Source organism: Ambystoma mexicanum, chromosome 2q (assembly GCF_040938575.1).
Source record: "Ambystoma mexicanum isolate Mex_15411 chromosome 2q, UKY_AmexF1_1, whole genome shotgun sequence".
In the NCBI taxonomy this organism is placed as follows: domain Eukaryota; kingdom Metazoa; phylum Chordata; class Amphibia; order Caudata; family Ambystomatidae; genus Ambystoma; species Ambystoma mexicanum.
Window position 1 is genome coordinate 336544136 of NC_090924.1, and position 18158 is coordinate 336562293.

Below are 18158 nucleotides of genomic sequence, written 5' to 3' on the forward strand. Positions count from 1 at the left end.
TAAATAATGTAAATAAAAAATGTTATGCTAATGGACAAGAAGGGATACAAGTGTGTGACGCAGCCTGATTCCATAATCAAGACCACCACGTGTAGCAGAAGCACCCAGATTGACACTTAAGCTAAAACGCTTACTTTATGTTTGCAGGTGTTGATATTGTGGAAAGTATAATTAAACAATTACAATTCTTTTTTAAAAAACACAAAGAAAGATGAGAAAAACCACATTTCTGATTTTTTTCCAGACATTTATTGGGAGCCGGTGGCAGCGGAGGCCATGTCAGGCATACAGGCGACTGCCACCCACCCGGCATCAGGGGGGAGCATGGTACACCACAATGGCACAGACCGGACAGGGCACAGACCGGGCACATCAGCAACACATGGACCATTCCTTTCTCTGTGCATCCATAATCTCTGACAATAAAAAATAACTTTTTTTCTCATCTTTTTTTTTAAATACGTATATACAGTGAATGGTACAGATCTTTTTCGTTGGTACATTGTCTCCTCTGAGTTACTTCTTTGCAATAATTATTTCCAAATAACATCTTTTCATATATACTTTTATATCTGTATATGTTTTCGTCTTACTTTCCACCAGATTCGATGTGAGCAAAACCTTCACGGCACCACAGACTACCAAGCCATAATAATAATAATAATAATACGAATTTCTAGGCCTGACAAAAGCACAGATTATCAGCAGGTAAGCACCAAGATGCCAAAGGTTTTACAGAACAAAGATACGATATGAACTTCCATAAATTAATCATTAAAAAATATATATGTTACATATATACCAGTCATGTATGCACTGTATGAGGGTTTTGAGTGCAGCTTTTAAATATATATTTTCTTTACAACACCTATGGTGCAGGCTTTTGATGAAGGTTTTCAGGTGTGTTTCGCTCCTTCTAGAACTTTCTGCACGACCATTTTTACATCAGCAAACACAATTAGAGCTTTTTTATTTGCTTTCATGAACAATAAAAAAAAACACTCGAAAAAAAAGCTCCACAAGCAAAACGACTTTTTCAAAACTCAAAGGACAACCCAGATTTTGAGGCCTGCGCTCTGCAATAACAGTTACACAAAGGTCATTTTAACGCACACGTATGTACAACGACACATATATAACAAAAATAACAAGGCAACGTGAAGACATCAGCAAGAGAAATGCTTTAAAAAAAATAGGGATAATCAAGTGGGACCTTTGCACCCTGACTGGTTTGTGAACTAGTCATTAAGGCAGCAATATGAATCACTATTTACAAAAAAATAAGTCGAAATGTGTGTTTTCTTGTTTCTGTTCATCCCTTGCTTGGGCTTCCTCCAAAATCCCATTTAATTTTTTCAAGGTTTTCTATTTTTCAAACTGAATTAATTTTGGGGAAAATAAAAGATGTACACGTTTAATTCCTCACCAAGTCCCCACCCAATATCTGCCTCTGGGGTTACGTTTTTGCTGCCTTTTCAATAGTCAAAGGTGGATTCAGATGTGTTTTAAAGGCAGTTTACTCTCAAAGAAATGCCAGGGCCACATGCAGTGACCCAACATGCTATATGAAAGAGGGCCTGCATGGGTGGGTAGTTTTTGAGAGTGTAATTACCCTTTTTTTCTATGGGGATGCGACAAAGATCTACAAAACAACTATTCATGGCAACCTTTTGAGTATGTTTTTAGGTAAAATACATTGGGTAAACATAGAGCAATCATCATTGCAACAAATGTTTTAAATATAGAAATAACTATTTGTATGCAGAAAAGTGTTTATAGAGCCCAAAATAGGAGCCAGGAGCAGCTGGTGTTAAGGTGCTTGGTCTATCTTTAAGGGCCCTAATTTTTGTTGTCAGTAGCAGGCCACCATTCTATGTCATTTCACTGGCTAAATTACAGCTAAAGAGTGTGTAAGCCTCTATATTGACCCACCGCTATGATAGCATTATGAACCTCATTTAAGACTAACACCTCCCAAACTCTCCCACGGCTATACAAAACTCAAATGTACTATAAAAAAAAAATAGTAAAGATTGACGCACACAGAACCCTTTCTGAAATATAATTTGAATTTTTCTGGGCTGAAGAGGTTATAAAATGTAGATCTATTTTTTGCAAATTGCAAAATATAACTTGTGTATCTTTTATTTTACATGATGCCCGGTTTAGTGATTCAATGTACTTTTCCTGCCTGTGCTGTGTTTAGAGTTTGGATCCACTTTTATCCGGATCTTTAACAAGAGGCCATACGGGTGTGCAATAGACCTCCTTGACCTTTTCTCACTGGTTGTGCTCTTAAAATCTGTGCCATGTGCGCTGAAGTCTCTAGTGATGGCATCTGGCACTATAGAAACAAAACAATCAAATTAAAAAAACATACCGCTCTTTCTGAACATTGTCTGGCACTCTGACACATAGCCTCACTTGAGTCCTTTCATGATATGGGTTCACAACTTCGGAACTTGTCTTTACAATGGAGGTTCCAGCATTGCCCATATAGAAGGATAACATACTGACTGACTTACTTCTGTTTGAACTAAAGTGTTTAATGACAGTCCACAGAATATCAGATTCTGCAGCATCCTCGCATGCTGAGAAGCAGATGATTACTTACTTGTAACACTATTTTAGCTAGACAATTTCTGTAATAGTAAATTCTCATGCCGTGCAAAATTCTGCCATCTAGCAGTTGGGTTGTGCAATTGAATCTTGTTTTTCTCGAAGCTAAACATTTGGGTATTGAGAATTGTTGCACCGGCATGATGCCCTCTGATTTTGAACAAAGTCTAGAATGCCCAAAACACTGTAGGATTTCTGCATTCTTTTTTCCCACTATCATGTTCTAGCGTGCCAGGTTCCTTCCCATTCCAAACCTGAGACCCTTCCTACATGTGGGTGGGTAATCCTTAAGTGTGTCAGGCATATTTGATTTAAGCTCTTCTCCGCACCATGAGCATCTATGCCGGGAGGTTTTGAAGTTTCAAAGAGTTTGTTTATCTGTGTGTTGGGCACTATTTGTCTCTGCTGAGGGCCCCTGTCAGTAGTCTAGTGCCTAGTGTGTGTGGGGGTGGCAGAGTTCAAGACACAAAGGAAATGCAGCTCTTCTCAGCAACCCCGATATATGAATGCACCAGACATCCAATCACTTCTGGTCAAACCGAGCCTTTGGACACTAAGAAAGTCATGTTCTCAACTAAGTCTTTCAGTCCATTCCTGCCTCTAAAGGTGTAGCATGCCTATACCATTGAACTGTAGATCATCAGGCAAGGCGGTAAAAAAGCGTGAAGAAACTGTTTACCATGGCACCTCTGGATAACTCTTTCTTTGCCTTTCACCTGACACTCACCAGAGAGCAGCTGATTAAGTGACGGTTCTTTATCCTCTACGGACCTCTTAGGACCATTCTAGCTCTCTGACCCACGAGGAACCACTCAGAAAAAGCTAACTGATAGGATAGCTAATGCAAAGTGGCCATTACAGAGCAGGGACCATGCTGTCTTGCTCCTATAGCTTCTAAGTCCTTGATGGCACAGCAGGACATTGGCCAGGATTACCGAGAAATGAACAAATCTGAATTGTCAGAAGGAGAAAAAAAATGAAAGTTATTTTACAGAAAATAACTGGTTTTTCTCTCCTCTGGACATTTCGGACTACCCACTTGCCCGCCCCTTGCTCAACTGTGGGCAGCACACCTCCTTGTGTGCCGCTGTGTCCTGCATCCCTTTGCAACGCCGGTTCCCTTCACTTATGTGGATGGGAACCGGTGCCGGAGGGACCTCTTTTCTTGCTTTTATTTTGTTTTAAAAACGTTATTCCGACGGCTGTGGGGGAACCCTGCAGCCGCTGCTGACATTACAGTGAGCAAGAATGCAGGAGACACCCTTGCTGCTCTTGTTCACTGTAACACCACCGAATGGAGTCTCTAATTGCCCCTCTGCTTTCTTCTTTTCTTGAGTCATCTTCCTTCTTTGACCCCTTTCAGTCTGGGTTTCGCCCCAGGTCGAGGCACTGAGAGTGTGCGAGTGTCTGTGGTCGATGATCTTACTATGTTAGCTGATCGGGGCAGTGTGGGAGCCCTGATATTATGAGATCGGTCAGCGGCATTTGACACAAGTCAACCATGCCATCCTGTTATCTCACCTACAGACGTGTCCTGAGCTGGTTTGCATCTTTATCTCCTTTTCTTTCTTCTTCTCGAGTTCTATCCAGTGGGGTTCCCCAGGGAGCGGTCTTGTCCGCTATGCTTTTTAATATCTATATTTAGCCGCTGATTCACCTCATCCGTTCCTACGGTTTCCGTTGCTATTCCTATGCCGACGACATTCAGATCCTGGTCCGTTTGGATCAGGATCCAGGCTTAGTGTCCCTTGAATTTCGGGAATGTCTGTCGGAAGTAGGAAATTGGATGAGTGCGAATTGGCTGAAGCTGGATGGGGACAAGACTGAAGTCTTGGTGGTGGGTTCCTCTCTGTTTGCTGCGGTAGGGTCAGGTTCTTTCTGGCATTCCCACTCTGGTGAAGGTGGTTAGGAATTTAGGGGTCCTATTATCATCTGATCTCTCAATGTTACCACAGGTTAGTGCGGTTTGTAAGACTGGTCATTTTTTTCTTAGGGTCTGCGCTGTGTCTTGCTTTTTTGCCTGAACATTTTCAGCCTTTAGTGGTGTACTCCCTGATTACTAGTTGGATCGACTATTGTAATGCACTTTATCTAGCGCAGCCTTTTTAAGCTGGTGCACCGCCTGCAGTTGTTTCAGAACTTGGCGGCCAGGGTGGTTACCGCATCTCCTTGTCGGAGATCACATAAGCCTGGTATCCGGGCACTCCACTGGCTTCCAGTAGCACAGAGAATTAAATTCAAGGCTTTGTGTTTAGTACATCGTGCCTTTTTCAAACAGGGACCTGAGTATTTACAGGACAAGTTTCTGCCCCATGTCTCTGGCAGATCATTGCGTTCAGGAGATGCCAACTTAGTGGCTGTCCCAAAGAATCGCCGGGCCCGTATAGGAGGGCAGGCTTTTTCATATGCTGCCAGTAGACTATGGAGTGGGCTGCCCTCTGGCCTTAGAGCCATGGCAAATCATCTCCAATTCAGGAAAGCCCTGAAAACGTTGCTATTCTAGGGTCACCATAGCAGCTTGCACCGATCCCAGTCCTCGCATCAAGATGTCTTCGGGTGGTAGTGCATGTTAAAAATCTTCCTAACATAACAATGGGGGACTTGGTCGAAATTTTCAGCCATACATAATTTTCATACGCCCGAAATTTGGTCAAATCTCCCATTCGTATTTTCCCTTTGTTTTAATGTATGGATTCCCCTTGGCCATGAAGAGTCTTCTTGCCTCGGAGGGCAGCACATAGAAGAAAGGGTCACTAAGCAGTGCTAGGCTCAAAGCGACAGGAATAAGAAGTTTGCACACACCCAAACTCCCCTAATAGGCTTAGTCGAGTATTGAATACATTCTGGGGCTTGAATGGAACACAATAAATAAGGTGGTTCAAGCTGTGGCTTGTGATTGGCATATCTGGCAGAAGGGACTGTGATGACCATGAGGTCGATGGTATCCAGTGATGTTGTCGCTAAGGACAAGGTTGCCAGGCGGCGACATTTAACCAAATTTGCACCCTGAAGGAAATCGAGCACTTTCCCAAAATATTCTAGGACTGAAGTTTAAAACAGTAAATAACACCAGTCCTAGAATATGTTAGGGAAGGCTTTTTAGGCATATGGAAAAATAAACGCCTCACTGGCGACCTTTTCCTGGTGACATTTTCACCGAGGACGATGAGCCACTTGATCAGGTTGGTGAGGTATACACGGTATCGGCAGGTTAAAGTCAATGGCCCAACTGGTTTTATTTTGAAAACCTCTGTTTGTTTTTTAAAGTTTCTTGTTTTGTAAAGAAAAGAAAGATGAGAGGCACGCTGCCTTGTAAGTGCCCGCTCATGGCCCTTAACTTCCATGAATACTCAGCACATATAGTGAGTCGCTTTCAGGACAATATTAACAAGTACCGGAACACTGGATTCTGTCCACAGCGATTGGATGGGGCTTTCAGCCGGTCTTTTAAAATGCGTAGACGTGTTGTGTTACGTCGTCAGAGTTCACTATGAAAGGCAGACACTTTATGCATTTCCTAGACACAGCTACGTAAATTGATGGCAAATAGCATGATCACACCGGGTTCAGCTTAATCCTGCTGTCTGTTATCGTGTTCTTAAGTCAACCCGTCGGCACCGCCGTGAGTGCAGGCAATTGGTCCCAAGAGTTACTTCAGGAACCATCGATGGAGCACAACACAAGGCACAATATGGGTATCGAAGTGCAGTGGTTACTGCAAACTTCACGAAACAGTGGTCGCTGCAGGCTGCACTACAGGGTTTATTGAAGCCTCTTAACACACAATGACTAAGGCAGACAACGAAGCCAGTGTGTATCACAGTCCCCCAGTCACAGTAGTGATTAAATGCCCCCAGCCACACTAATAACAGGCCTCCAGTCACAGGAGTGATGACATGCCCCCAGCCACACCAATTTTAGCAGGACTCAGGTCACAGTAGTGATGACATGCCACCAGCCACACTAATAATAACAGGCCTCCGGTTACAGGAGTGATGACATGTCCCCAGCCACACTAATAATAACAGGCCTCTGGTTACAGGAGTGATGACATGTCCCCAGCCACACTAATAATAACAGGCCTCCGGTTACAGGAGTGATGACATTCCCCCAGTCACACTAATAATAACAGGCCTCCGGTTACAGGAGTGATGACATATCCCCAGCCACCCCAATTTTAGCAGGACTCAGGTCACAGTAGTGATGACATGCCCCCAGCCACACTAATAATAACAGGCCTCCAGTCACAGTAGTGATGACATGCCCCCAGCCACACCAATTATAGCAGGACTCCGGTCACAGTAGACAGGTGGTCAGACGACCAAAGTGGGTATGACCGACCCTTTCCCAAAGTAGCAGTAAGAGGCTGAGGGCCAACATGTAAATGGTAGATGATGTGACCCTGGAGGGTAGGTTCTCTTACCAATTTGCTGGCTACTATGTGTGCCTTTTCAGGGCACTCACGCCCATATTTCAAGTCGCAGTAGTCTGCTGGATCAACTTAGGTGAATAGAGTGCCAGACAGGAAGAAAGGGGAATTTAATAGAATTTCAACCCGTTTCAGGACGTTTAAAAAATTAGACATTTATAACAGTAGATCAGCCATTGAAGGTCACATGGACAGAGGCTGAGATGGTAGCGACTCCAAAGCCTCGCCCCCAGCATTTGCTACGTCTAAACCTCATGTCAATTAAGGAGGCCCAACTTGGGGGTCGGTTCTCCTCCTGCTTATAGATGGCCCTGAACCCGGGTTCATGCATGTGCGCCGAGGTTTCGTATCTCGGCGCACATGCACCGCAAACGGAAGTCATTTATTTAATGTGCACATGCTCTAAAAATAAGGTCTCTCTGCTATATAGTGTTTGGTAATAAATTAATATCTCTGCAATAACGTTTACCCACAAATAAACTATTCATATGGCGCTACTCCCAGAATGCTCTTCTTGGAGCTTCTATGTAAATAAACTCTTTAAATATACTGCACATGTCCTGGGGAGGTAATACTAGTTCTGTGTGATAGCAGCTCATAACAATGGTGTTTTGGTCTTGTTGGTATAGGGATTCTTCATTGTGGGGGGATAGTAAATACATTTTGCAACACAAATACCCCCTTTAGGGTAGATACAATAAAAAAAACGAGAAAGAAGTCCCGGGGCAGGGACGGAAGCAAAACATGTAAACAGGTTGCAGGATACAAATAAGTTCCTACATAATTTTCTTGGGGAGGATTTGAGGAAAGGAGTTACCTACAGTTCTTCTTGGCCGTGGCAAGTTCAATTGCGGCTGTCCAGGACGGCACCATCAAAGGTACCACATTGGCTCTAAAAACATAAAATCTGGCCCCATTATACGTTGTAATATCTGTCACTGTTTTGGCCCAAAAATATAAAATCTGACCTAATTACAAGGCGGGGTGGAATCCAAAGGGCTCTTTGCCTGAGACGGTATACATTCTTACTGTGACCGTGCTTGGAGCTGGACGGAGGGGGGGAAAAGGATCTAGAGAAGAGGGTAATGGTAATGAGAAAAGAATATCTGGTATTTTCCCTGGGGTGAGGCGAAATGAAGAAGAGCCCCACCGTGGTGGAGCTAATAATGCTGGTACTCTTTCCTGCTGGGCAATCAGGCTGCAGGCCTATGTGCAGCAAGAATTGTATAGTTTCCGGGCAAATTATCCAAAAGAGGAGAAGGATCTTTCACTCATCGCTACATTGTGCTTCATAACCTACTACACAAATCTAACAGTTTAGTTTTACGATGTGAAATACAGTGAGCATTTGGTGAGTCCGCTCCCGAGCATCTATAGAGCACACATGCAGAAATGTAATACCAATGCTCCATTTGCCAACCATCAAGTGCAGGGACTCTGTTGCCCCATACCTTGGACACAGAGTGAGGGCTGCAGACACTCATATCCCAACCATTCTCATTTGCCAGATCGCCTGGCATGCTCTATTTGTGCTTATGTCAATAGCCACACTGGGGCTTGCAGCCCTTGCGGGAAGGGACACTCCGTTTCGGAGGGTGGTGCATATGGAATCCTTTCAAACAATCGTGTGTTAGTAGTGGGCAAGGTGCACTCTCACAGAGTCACAATCCTGTCTGCATTTGCACAAACAATGCTGGCTATGCATCAGGCATAGTTTGGGAGTCGCTCTTGGCTCCTAACAAGGCATTGTACATTGATCATCCAGGTCTTGCTATGTGCCAAGGATAGATCTGCCTCTAGTTGGGCAGTCACACTTGGCTCTTAACAAGGTATTGTCCCTTGAACAGTTGATTCAGTCTCTGCGCCGGGAGAACAGACGTATTGATATTTTGCTTACTCACTGCTGTCTCTACACCAGGATTGCTCATGTCTGAATTTTAATATTCAGTGCTGGCTCTAACCAGGCCAGGCATAATCCCACCTCCATTGGTACAGTATGTGCTGCCACCGCATCAACATAGATCACTGTGCAAAGGCACTGTCTGTGGTGGCACTGGACCATGCTTACATCAGTCTGCATGGGTGCGGCTAATGCGGTCATTTCATCAGGCACAGAACAGTTTGCAAAGGCATTGCCAGAAATGGCAATACACCAGGATAAATGTGGTCTGAAAGGAATGCAAGATCTCTGCTTATATGTGTCTATGCTGATTAGGGCATATGCAGAATGCAACGTGCATATGCATGCTCTGTGGTGGTACACAATGCATTGGTGAGAAACACTTAAGCACATCTAGTCTGGCACTGCACCCAGCAAACCCTCGTTGCACTTGCATAGAGAATCTTTGATTGCACAAGCCGTACAATCACTTTGGCACATCTAGTCTGGCACCGCACCCAGCATACCTGTGTTGCACTTGCATAGAGAATCTTGGATTGCATTGCACGCTTCATACACTAGTGCACTATCAGAGTAGTCTGCGTTGACCATGCCTTTCCAGACATTGGTCAGTGCCAGCACTGCATGGACCACTGTTTGGGAAAACTGCAGCAGGCATAGGGCTAAGTGCATGGACTCTAATTGACTGTTACTGCACCAGCCATTGTGTGCACTGTACTATCACTGTGCACAAGCATGCCCCATGCTGCACTGTGCTTGCATTGTGTATATCATGGGCTATTTCAGCCTGTTCAGACCTTTACAGTGCAGACAGCCTGTATTGGCATTACTACCCTGGAATTGCTCTCTTGTTTGGTCAGTCTAAAATATCACTATGCACAAATGTATTCTGGACTGCACTGCCATCGTGCACAATTCCAGGTCAGTCTGTGGCAACATTGTCAATAGTACAGACAACCTGTACTGGGAATGTGTACAGACAGGTGCATCCATTTGAATCTGTACTGGAATTGTGCAGAGCGCAGACAGTGATAGCCTGTGCCAGTGTCGGTCAGCACAACCCAAACCGTCCTGTATGGGTTTTCGCTCCTCGGGATGCCAGCCTACCAGTAACAGCACATCCTGCCCAGTGCAAATACTGCTCCACAGTCTAATGGCCTGTACTGTTGGGGGCTGGCTATGAAGAAACTCAGCACTACCACCACATACCTGGAAATGTGGCAAGGTGATCATTCCAAGGAGGTCTCTTGGGCAATTAACTTCTTTGGAATCTAATGCCATCCAAAGGGGAGGAGATAAAACACTTAAATAAGCATTTCATTTGTATTTGTACCATATAATTCGAGAAATGTTTAAACAACAGCTTGCCCGGATGCACTGTTACGTTTGGTACATGTATGGCATGTCAATCCACCGGGGAACCTAGTGCTTGGGAACGGGTGCTCCTACGTTTCGAGATGGCTGGTAGCTTAGCACTAACTCCTCTATGTGCCAATACAACTCACCCAGTAAAATCTTCCCTCAGTGAACATAAGGATGCCTCTCTTGGCTGGCACTGAAGCCAGGCTGAACTGCGGATTCTCTTGGCTATGTAATGGATATTGTACCCACTGTTTCAAAAACTGGAAAAGTAATCAACTTACAAGACACCAAATGCCTACAGGAAACAGAAGAAAAACGTATACCTGAAGAAGGCAATACAATGTGTATGCATATCACATGTATGCGTATAATAAGTAGGCATATCATTTGCTCAACCACATTTAGACTCGTGCACAAAGCATATGAGGATTGCCTAACGATACAGTTTTGGTTGAAAACATTGGAAAGTGACTCCCTGCAAGGGATAGGGGCTTTGCCTGTTCCCCGGGTGCTGCCACCTAGCCAGGCCTCCTAAATCTAAACCAGTACTGTTTTCCCAAACCATGTCAACAACTAGTGGAGTAGTAAAGTTTAACAGAAACACACAGTCTTGCTCTGATGTTCATGATTTCTGTGAATAGAGACAATTATTAAAAGGAATCTCTGTCCAAATAGTTGGATGTCACCATCTAGGCTCAAGAGACGTGTCCCTGTTGTTCGCTCCATCTCTGCAAGTCTGCCCTGGCATCTCATATAGAGCAATCTATAGAACTCTGAATTGGTACTTAAATGGGACCTGCAATAATAATGTCTGCTTTAAACCCTTTCTAAATGATTTTCATAAGAGAATCAAGAACAGATCCAGCCATTGTCTATACAACTCCTTTCTTGATTGTGGTCTTTTCTAGTCTTGAATGTCTGTGAAACCCTACATTGTTTTATGTATAAAAAAAAACAAAAAAAAGTACTGAATTTTAGACTTGTTTTTTGCAAGTCTGTGTTAAGTGGAACAATGGAAAATTGTTAAATCTACAAATAATATAGATTTCCATTTAGGGATGGTTTGTCGACCGGCCTTATAGAAAAAGTTCACAATTTTTTTTAAAAAAATGTCAACATATATAAACATAATCTCTACTATTATTCATTGTATGTATAGTTTCCTCTTGCTTTTTTGTTGTGGGTAGTCTGAAAACATAACTCAATTTGACTATTCAATGGTAGACGAGCCCAGCTCATTCCATGGCGTTTCCATAGGATATATGGGGGCAGCGTTGACTTCAGCTTTAAGACAGTGGCATAGCTGGCATAGCTCCAGCCACAACCTGATTGCATCTTGGCCCCATGTACGGTTTTCAGGACACCACTCTACCGAGTAATGGATGCCCTACAGGCTTTCCAGCTTGCCCACTATTTTACAAAGTTGGTCTAATATTCTGCAAATGGCGACAGTGATGCGATTGGAATCACGATGGGGATGGAGCATAAAGTAGCACATTTACGGGAGCCTGACACAAGAGGGCTGCAAGAACTCAACAAGCAGTCCACTCGGAAAACAAACGAGGCAAGTACAAGCCCACGACAGAGTGGCAGAAAAAAAGTAGGTGGACAAGGGCATCGCCCTGCATAAAGTATGCTTTAATCCCCTGTATCGGTTCATTAGAGCTATGCTTGATGGGACAGGTGCCGACAGATTCTCAGTCCTGGCACTTATTCATTAATAAAGTGAGAGCGCATATAGCTTTATAGTGCTACAATGCCTTTAATGAGACACCCCGTCACCTCTCTTTGGTACTGTTATAACTTTAATATGGCGGTAACTACTTATTAGGACTTCACTGCCTTCAATGGGACAGGAGCAGCGCGTCTCATCAGGGCTGCAATAGATTTTATGAGACTATGTGCTTTTTAGAGGGACTATGATGAGAGCAATGGGTCAGTATCAGCGCTTCCCATCAGCAGTGCAAAGGGGGCAATACCAACACATCACAGAAGGGAAACGGGCAGTGTCATCCAGGCGTTACCTGAACTATTTGGTTGTCACCATTTCAAGTACTGACCTAAGTGTTGATGCTAGCTAGACATGACCCTGATGGTTGGCAAGCTCACCGGGTCAAGCTGAGCTGACCAGTGGCATTCATGAGGGTTACATCTGATCACATTTGGTTTTTTAAATTGAAAAATATACTGTTTACTCTTCCTGGCTGTTCTGGTTTGCGAGTGTCCTCTGATCCGGCCTTCCTTAGGAGGAACTTCCTTGGGTGCAAGCTCAGGGTATAAATTATTCGAGGAGGTTTTTGACTTGTCTGTCAGCTGTTGGAGCTAATTCATGATCTTAAACTTCCATGCTACTCACGCTATGTCCAGACTTCTACTAGAGGGAGTCATCTTATTCTGCCCCTATCAAGGGCTAATTTGTCCATCTTTCTCATTTCAGTTTCGCTCCATAGAATATTTAAATACAGATACATTTACAACAGAGTGGGCGAATTCTTCATTCTATAAAAAATGTCTTCTCAGTCAAGCCTTGTAGAAACAAGACAAGAGGTGCAGAATACTTGCCCAAAATGCTGAAGGCTGACTCTCCCTCTTTCCTTTAAAAAGAGGCCATTTGCCTCAATTATACGCAGACATGAAGTGGACAACATTTAAAACAACAACATGGAAAACCCATCGCTCGCCCTTATTCCTACTGGTCGGCTGCTGCAGGAGACATGAGGAAATCGTGACTAGAAATATGCTGAGGCAGGAGCAGGAGAAGGTGTAGAGGTGGAACGGTGGAATTCTGTTTATTCTTTTGAGTGATCAACCAACTCTGAGCAAAGTCAACGTTAAAATAACGTGCCTTGGATCAAAACAATTACCAGAAAGATTCCACTTTTGGAGCAAAGTCCTTCTTCTGTCTGCTACACTGCTGTTGCTTTTTGACCTGAAAACAGGGTGTTATTGTCAGTCAGCATTTCGTGCATCATCTTCATGAAGCGTGTGTTCAGGCTAGAGCCACAGAACTGGGGAAAGCCAGTCCGGATTTCCCGGTCGAAGTTGTGCCCCCGTGTGGCCCATGCGGGGGGGGGGCTTTAAGGATTGAAAGGGGATTTGCTGTGCGAGGGGAATGAAAGCATTCAGAAATGACCAGAGGCTGCCAGGAATGCTAAAGGGCTTCCTACCATCGTCTTCCAAGTCATCATGCCACAGTACACACACGCACACACACACACACACATAGCCATCATCAGAAGGGTTAGGGGGTCTCCGTTTCCTTTTTCCCCCCCGAGAACGGGTCCCGCCTTGTTGCAGAAGAAACAGAACAAGCCTTTCTTCTTCCTGAAAGCTGGCGGATTGAACCGTCCCGAGTGGAAATCTGCGCTGGAAAACCGGGCACAATCCTGAGGTATCTTCATTGCGTGTTTGTGCGAACAGGATCGGGAGATTTCCAGGGAGGAGGAGGAGGAGGAGGAGGAGAGGGATTCTGTACAAGAGAAGTTTTAGGGGGGAGATTGAGAAGACGTTGTGCCCTAGTACCCATTGTAAATCCTGAGGTTATCCCAATTCTCTCTCCCACTTCATTCCAGCATTGCGTCCAACTGGTCAGCGAGGTCATCAAACATACTGCCGATATCATCCAGGATACTGACTGTGCTCTTTGACTCTGTGGCAGAGCTAGAGGAAGGAAAGATCAAGAGAGATAATTAGACGATTAGAACCCAGTGCACAATGCAGCCTTTGCTCAAGTACTGTTACATGCCACAGCCAACCTGCACGCGACACACAGCTCACAGATAATATCACTGCCAAGGTTTGTCTACAGATTGGTATGCATTTCATGGTTTCACCTTAACAAAACTCTTGTAACAATGGAATATAACCTAATGTATTTGTTACTATGGTTCCTGGACAGTTCCCTCTTTGATACAAGAATTCCTGGCAACATCATTCAAAGCTATTTATCATGAGTTGTGCATCAAGAAAAGAAACCATAGCTTGGGATGGAAGAGGAGGTTCTGGGCTCAAATCCACCTAGGTTTCCTGACGAGAGAAGTGCTCCTGCACGTGTTATTTTTAAACATTTCATAGGTTGTGGAAATTATCCTAGGAAGGAATATGCACTGTGAACCATGTTTTCTTTTTTTTTGCAGAGCCCTGTCACAAGTGGGAACCCAGATGAGGCAGTTTTTTGTTTTTTCGAACTTTTGGACATGGCAGATTCTCACATTTTCAAGGATGTAAGATTGTATTTTCTGTAAATTATAGGTTTTTGAAAGACCATTAACTGGAGATGGAACATGCAGGATCTATGCGTGGTTCCTTTGAGAGTGCAAAGGAGTCTCTGGAATACATTCCTTTTTATCTAATTGATGCCCCACATTTCACGTTACCGTGTTTTTCCTAGTTTGCAAACCCAATCCTCAAATTGGTTGTAAAAAACTATTTCTTTTCTTTACATTTTTCAAGAATCATTCATTACAAGGTTGCCAGTCCGGTAAAATTGATGTCGGTGTTACCATACCGGCATAGTTTACCGGACCGGAGTATTACAAGCCGCGTTGCCGGTGTCACTGGTAGGGACCCGCGGCAACTGTGCCAGTGACACCGGCATGCTGCAGTTAAGTGCACATTTAGAGGTGCACGAACATGCTATTACCGACATGGACATGCCAGTAATAATGGATACAATGATGCTGTAAACACCGGCATCTCGTTGCAGGCGGTAATAGAAATCTGGTGTGCAGAAATCAGCCACAGGTGGAGGCAATGGAGTCTGGCAGAGCCCAAAAGGAGAAAAAAAACAACACACACACACACACACACACACACACACACACACACACACACACACACACACACACACACACACACACACACACACACACACACACACACACACACACACACACACACACACACACACACACACACACACACACACACACACACACACACACACACACACACACACACACACACACACACACACACACACACACACACACACACACACACACACTGTCTGCTGGTAGGGACGTGGGAACATAGCACAAGATTGCATTAATGAGGAGCACAAGTGCACACTGCATGCATGAATGCATCATGACTCCTGCCAAAACCCCTACACATAACCAGGTATTGCAATGAAGTGCAGAGAGAGTGGGTAGGCCAATAGAATGCTCAGTCAGATGTGGAAATAGACCAAGCAAACACAGCATTACCAACATACACACCATGAACCCTCACACATTGATCAGTTAAAGACCACACACAGTTTACTGGGTTCCCTGAAGTATGAATTCTGAAGATTTCACAGAAACTGCAGCACAGCTAATGCATGCAGATATGCAAGGCCCTCACAGCCGTGTCTACAAGCAAACAGACACAGAGCTCACACCAGCACATGTATTAGGCCCATCTGAAAACCTGAACCACATGTACCACAATGCACCACCCTGAACTGACAATGCATGAAATGGGATCTCTGCAAATGAAATCACAAGTCAGGATGCTCCACCAGGAAGAAAACCATCAGTCACACATACAGAATCAGTGGGTGCACTCAGTCCACTGGTATACCGCAGATCAGTATGCAAGTCCTGTTACCTTAAGGGACACATACAAGTACAATGGGTTGAATATGGAAACACAGAAACGCACAATTAATCACTACACCCAGATATGGCATTGAGGTGCGGGACACATCCAATGTAGCACCATTCCACCATGCTAGCACCCACCCAGACGTAATACAGTACCGTCACCCTTCACCCGTGCTACATACTACCTATGGACATCTGGCTTAGTCATGTGGGGGTGTGTCGATGCAAATGTACATGGATATCTGTGCATATAGTATGCATACTGGCTATACTCCTGTATCACAATGATGAGAGCAGGCAAATGTGACTAGACACTGTATATGCACACTCAATTTCCATTATATGCACACTCAATTTCCATTGGTAACACAATCATGAAAAGTGCGACCACAATGGTGTGTAGGACATGAATTGTGCATGTGCAGGTTCTCATTTAATGGGCCATGTGGCAGCAACTGCACCTACCCCACCCCCCACAAGGATCAGCCCTACCCTCACTTTCCGGGCAACAGAGAATGACAATTGCCATCTACTGTCATGTCATCCTGTGTTTCAGTGTTCTTTGTCAACAACACTGTACAGCCAGTGGTAACATGGAATGACCAAATTAATCACATGTTCCCTTTCTCTTGCTCACATACAGGTGATGCCGGGTATCCCCTGATGGCCTGGCTCTTGACCCCCATCAGGCAACCACACAACAAGCACGAAAAGGCCTACAACCGTGCACAACCATCAAACAAACATTTGGCCTGTTGAAGGACCGGTTCTGCTGCCTCAGCAAGTCGGGAGGGAGCCCTCATCTATGGTCCTGAGAAGGTGGGCAAAATGGTGTTAGTGTGTGCGATGCTGCACAACATGTGCATCCGGCGCAACGTCCCTCTGCCCCCTGACATGGACATAATGCCACCTGAGGATGAAGAAGATGCTGGGATTCCTCAGCACCACCGTGGCCATGATGGACATGCCACACGGCAAACATTAATTGACAATTACTTTTGATGGAATGTGAAAGACATGGCACTGGGCATGGGACACACTGGGTGCTGGACACTGTACATAATTAAATTGACACACAGTCAAGAAGCAATGTCCAGGCATATGATTTTGTTTTGCTACACCAGGTGTATTGAAAGATGAAGAATTATGTACAGATTATATTTTTTGAACCTTAGACTTCTATCCCCCTAAATTTACCCCACATCTCCTCCCACACTAGCCCCACACCCAATGCCCCAGCACCCCCTTCCCACTAGCCCCACACCCAATGCCCCGACACCCCTTCGCCCACTAGCCCCACACCCATTGCCCCAACACCACCTCCCCCACTACCCTGTATTCCACCACAACCACCACAACCACCACCCACAAGCCCGCTGCGCCCTCCCCCACAACCCCCATATGCCCTTCCCAACTACTCCCCCCACACATGCACTGGTTATATGGCCTATTTGCGGCCCTTTTTTGTGGATGGGGATGAGCCACCTGCGGCCGATTCAGTCGCTGTGAGTGACGCGCACAGGGCTTCCTTGGGAAGAGCTGCTTGGTGTTTTGCGCTAGCGGATGGTACAAGTAGGGTGATGATGTGCCGTTGCTCGGCAATTGCGGTCACCAGCATGTTTATAGACTCTGCCATTGATGACATTAACTCATTCCCCTCACGCACACGCCTTGCCAGTTGGTACACGCCCTCGGTTGCCCTGCCGAGCATATGTGCAGTGTTGCGGGAGGTGTCTTGCATTGTCTGGCGTGTCAACTCTGCCTCAGTGAGGTATCGGCTGACCAGGGCATGCAGAGCCTCTTGACCCTCCTCTGTTCTACTCAGGCGGCCCTCGCTGTCCCTAATGTGGCGCAGTCCTGGCAGTGGCAAGGGAGGTGGGCTGCGAGGGTCTGGGGGAGTGAACACAGCTTCTTCATCCTGTGCTACATCGCTCTGTGTGCCTGGCCCAGTGGCCACAACAGTGCTGTGTGCACCTGTGCCATCCGTTGGACTTGCAGGGTGGGGCGGCTAGCTGATTGGGGAGGAATCCCGATGTTCGGGCAGGCTCTGGACAGGGGATTGCGGATCTTCTGGCAGGCTCAGGACTGGGTAATCCGGCTCTTCCTGGTGATGTACCACCTTGCCGGCTTGGGCACTGGTGGTGTTGACTTGCAGGGATGCTTGGGCGCAGGTGTATTGTGGTGGCACGCTCGGGTCTTGTCGAGCTGCTGCCTGCCTCCTGCCTAGTGGGGGTTGATTTTGTGCACTGGCGACGTGCTG

General features: G+C 45.3%; 1 protein-coding gene across 6 annotated transcripts in view; it reads right to left on the reverse strand.

Moving 5' to 3' along the window:
• Window positions 1–226: 226 nt before the first annotated feature.
• CASKIN1 (CASK interacting protein 1) overlaps window positions 227–18158 on the reverse strand; it is a 1401469-nt gene continuing 1383537 nt past the window's right edge. For all 6 annotated transcript variants that reach the window (XM_069647339.1, XM_069647342.1, XM_069647341.1 and 3 more), the window contains one exon: window positions 227–13970. In XM_069647339.1, the coding sequence (XP_069503440.1) occupies window positions 13874–13970 (97 nt within the window). In that variant the 3' untranslated portion in view covers window positions 227–13873. The remainder of the gene's footprint in view (window positions 13971–18158) is intronic.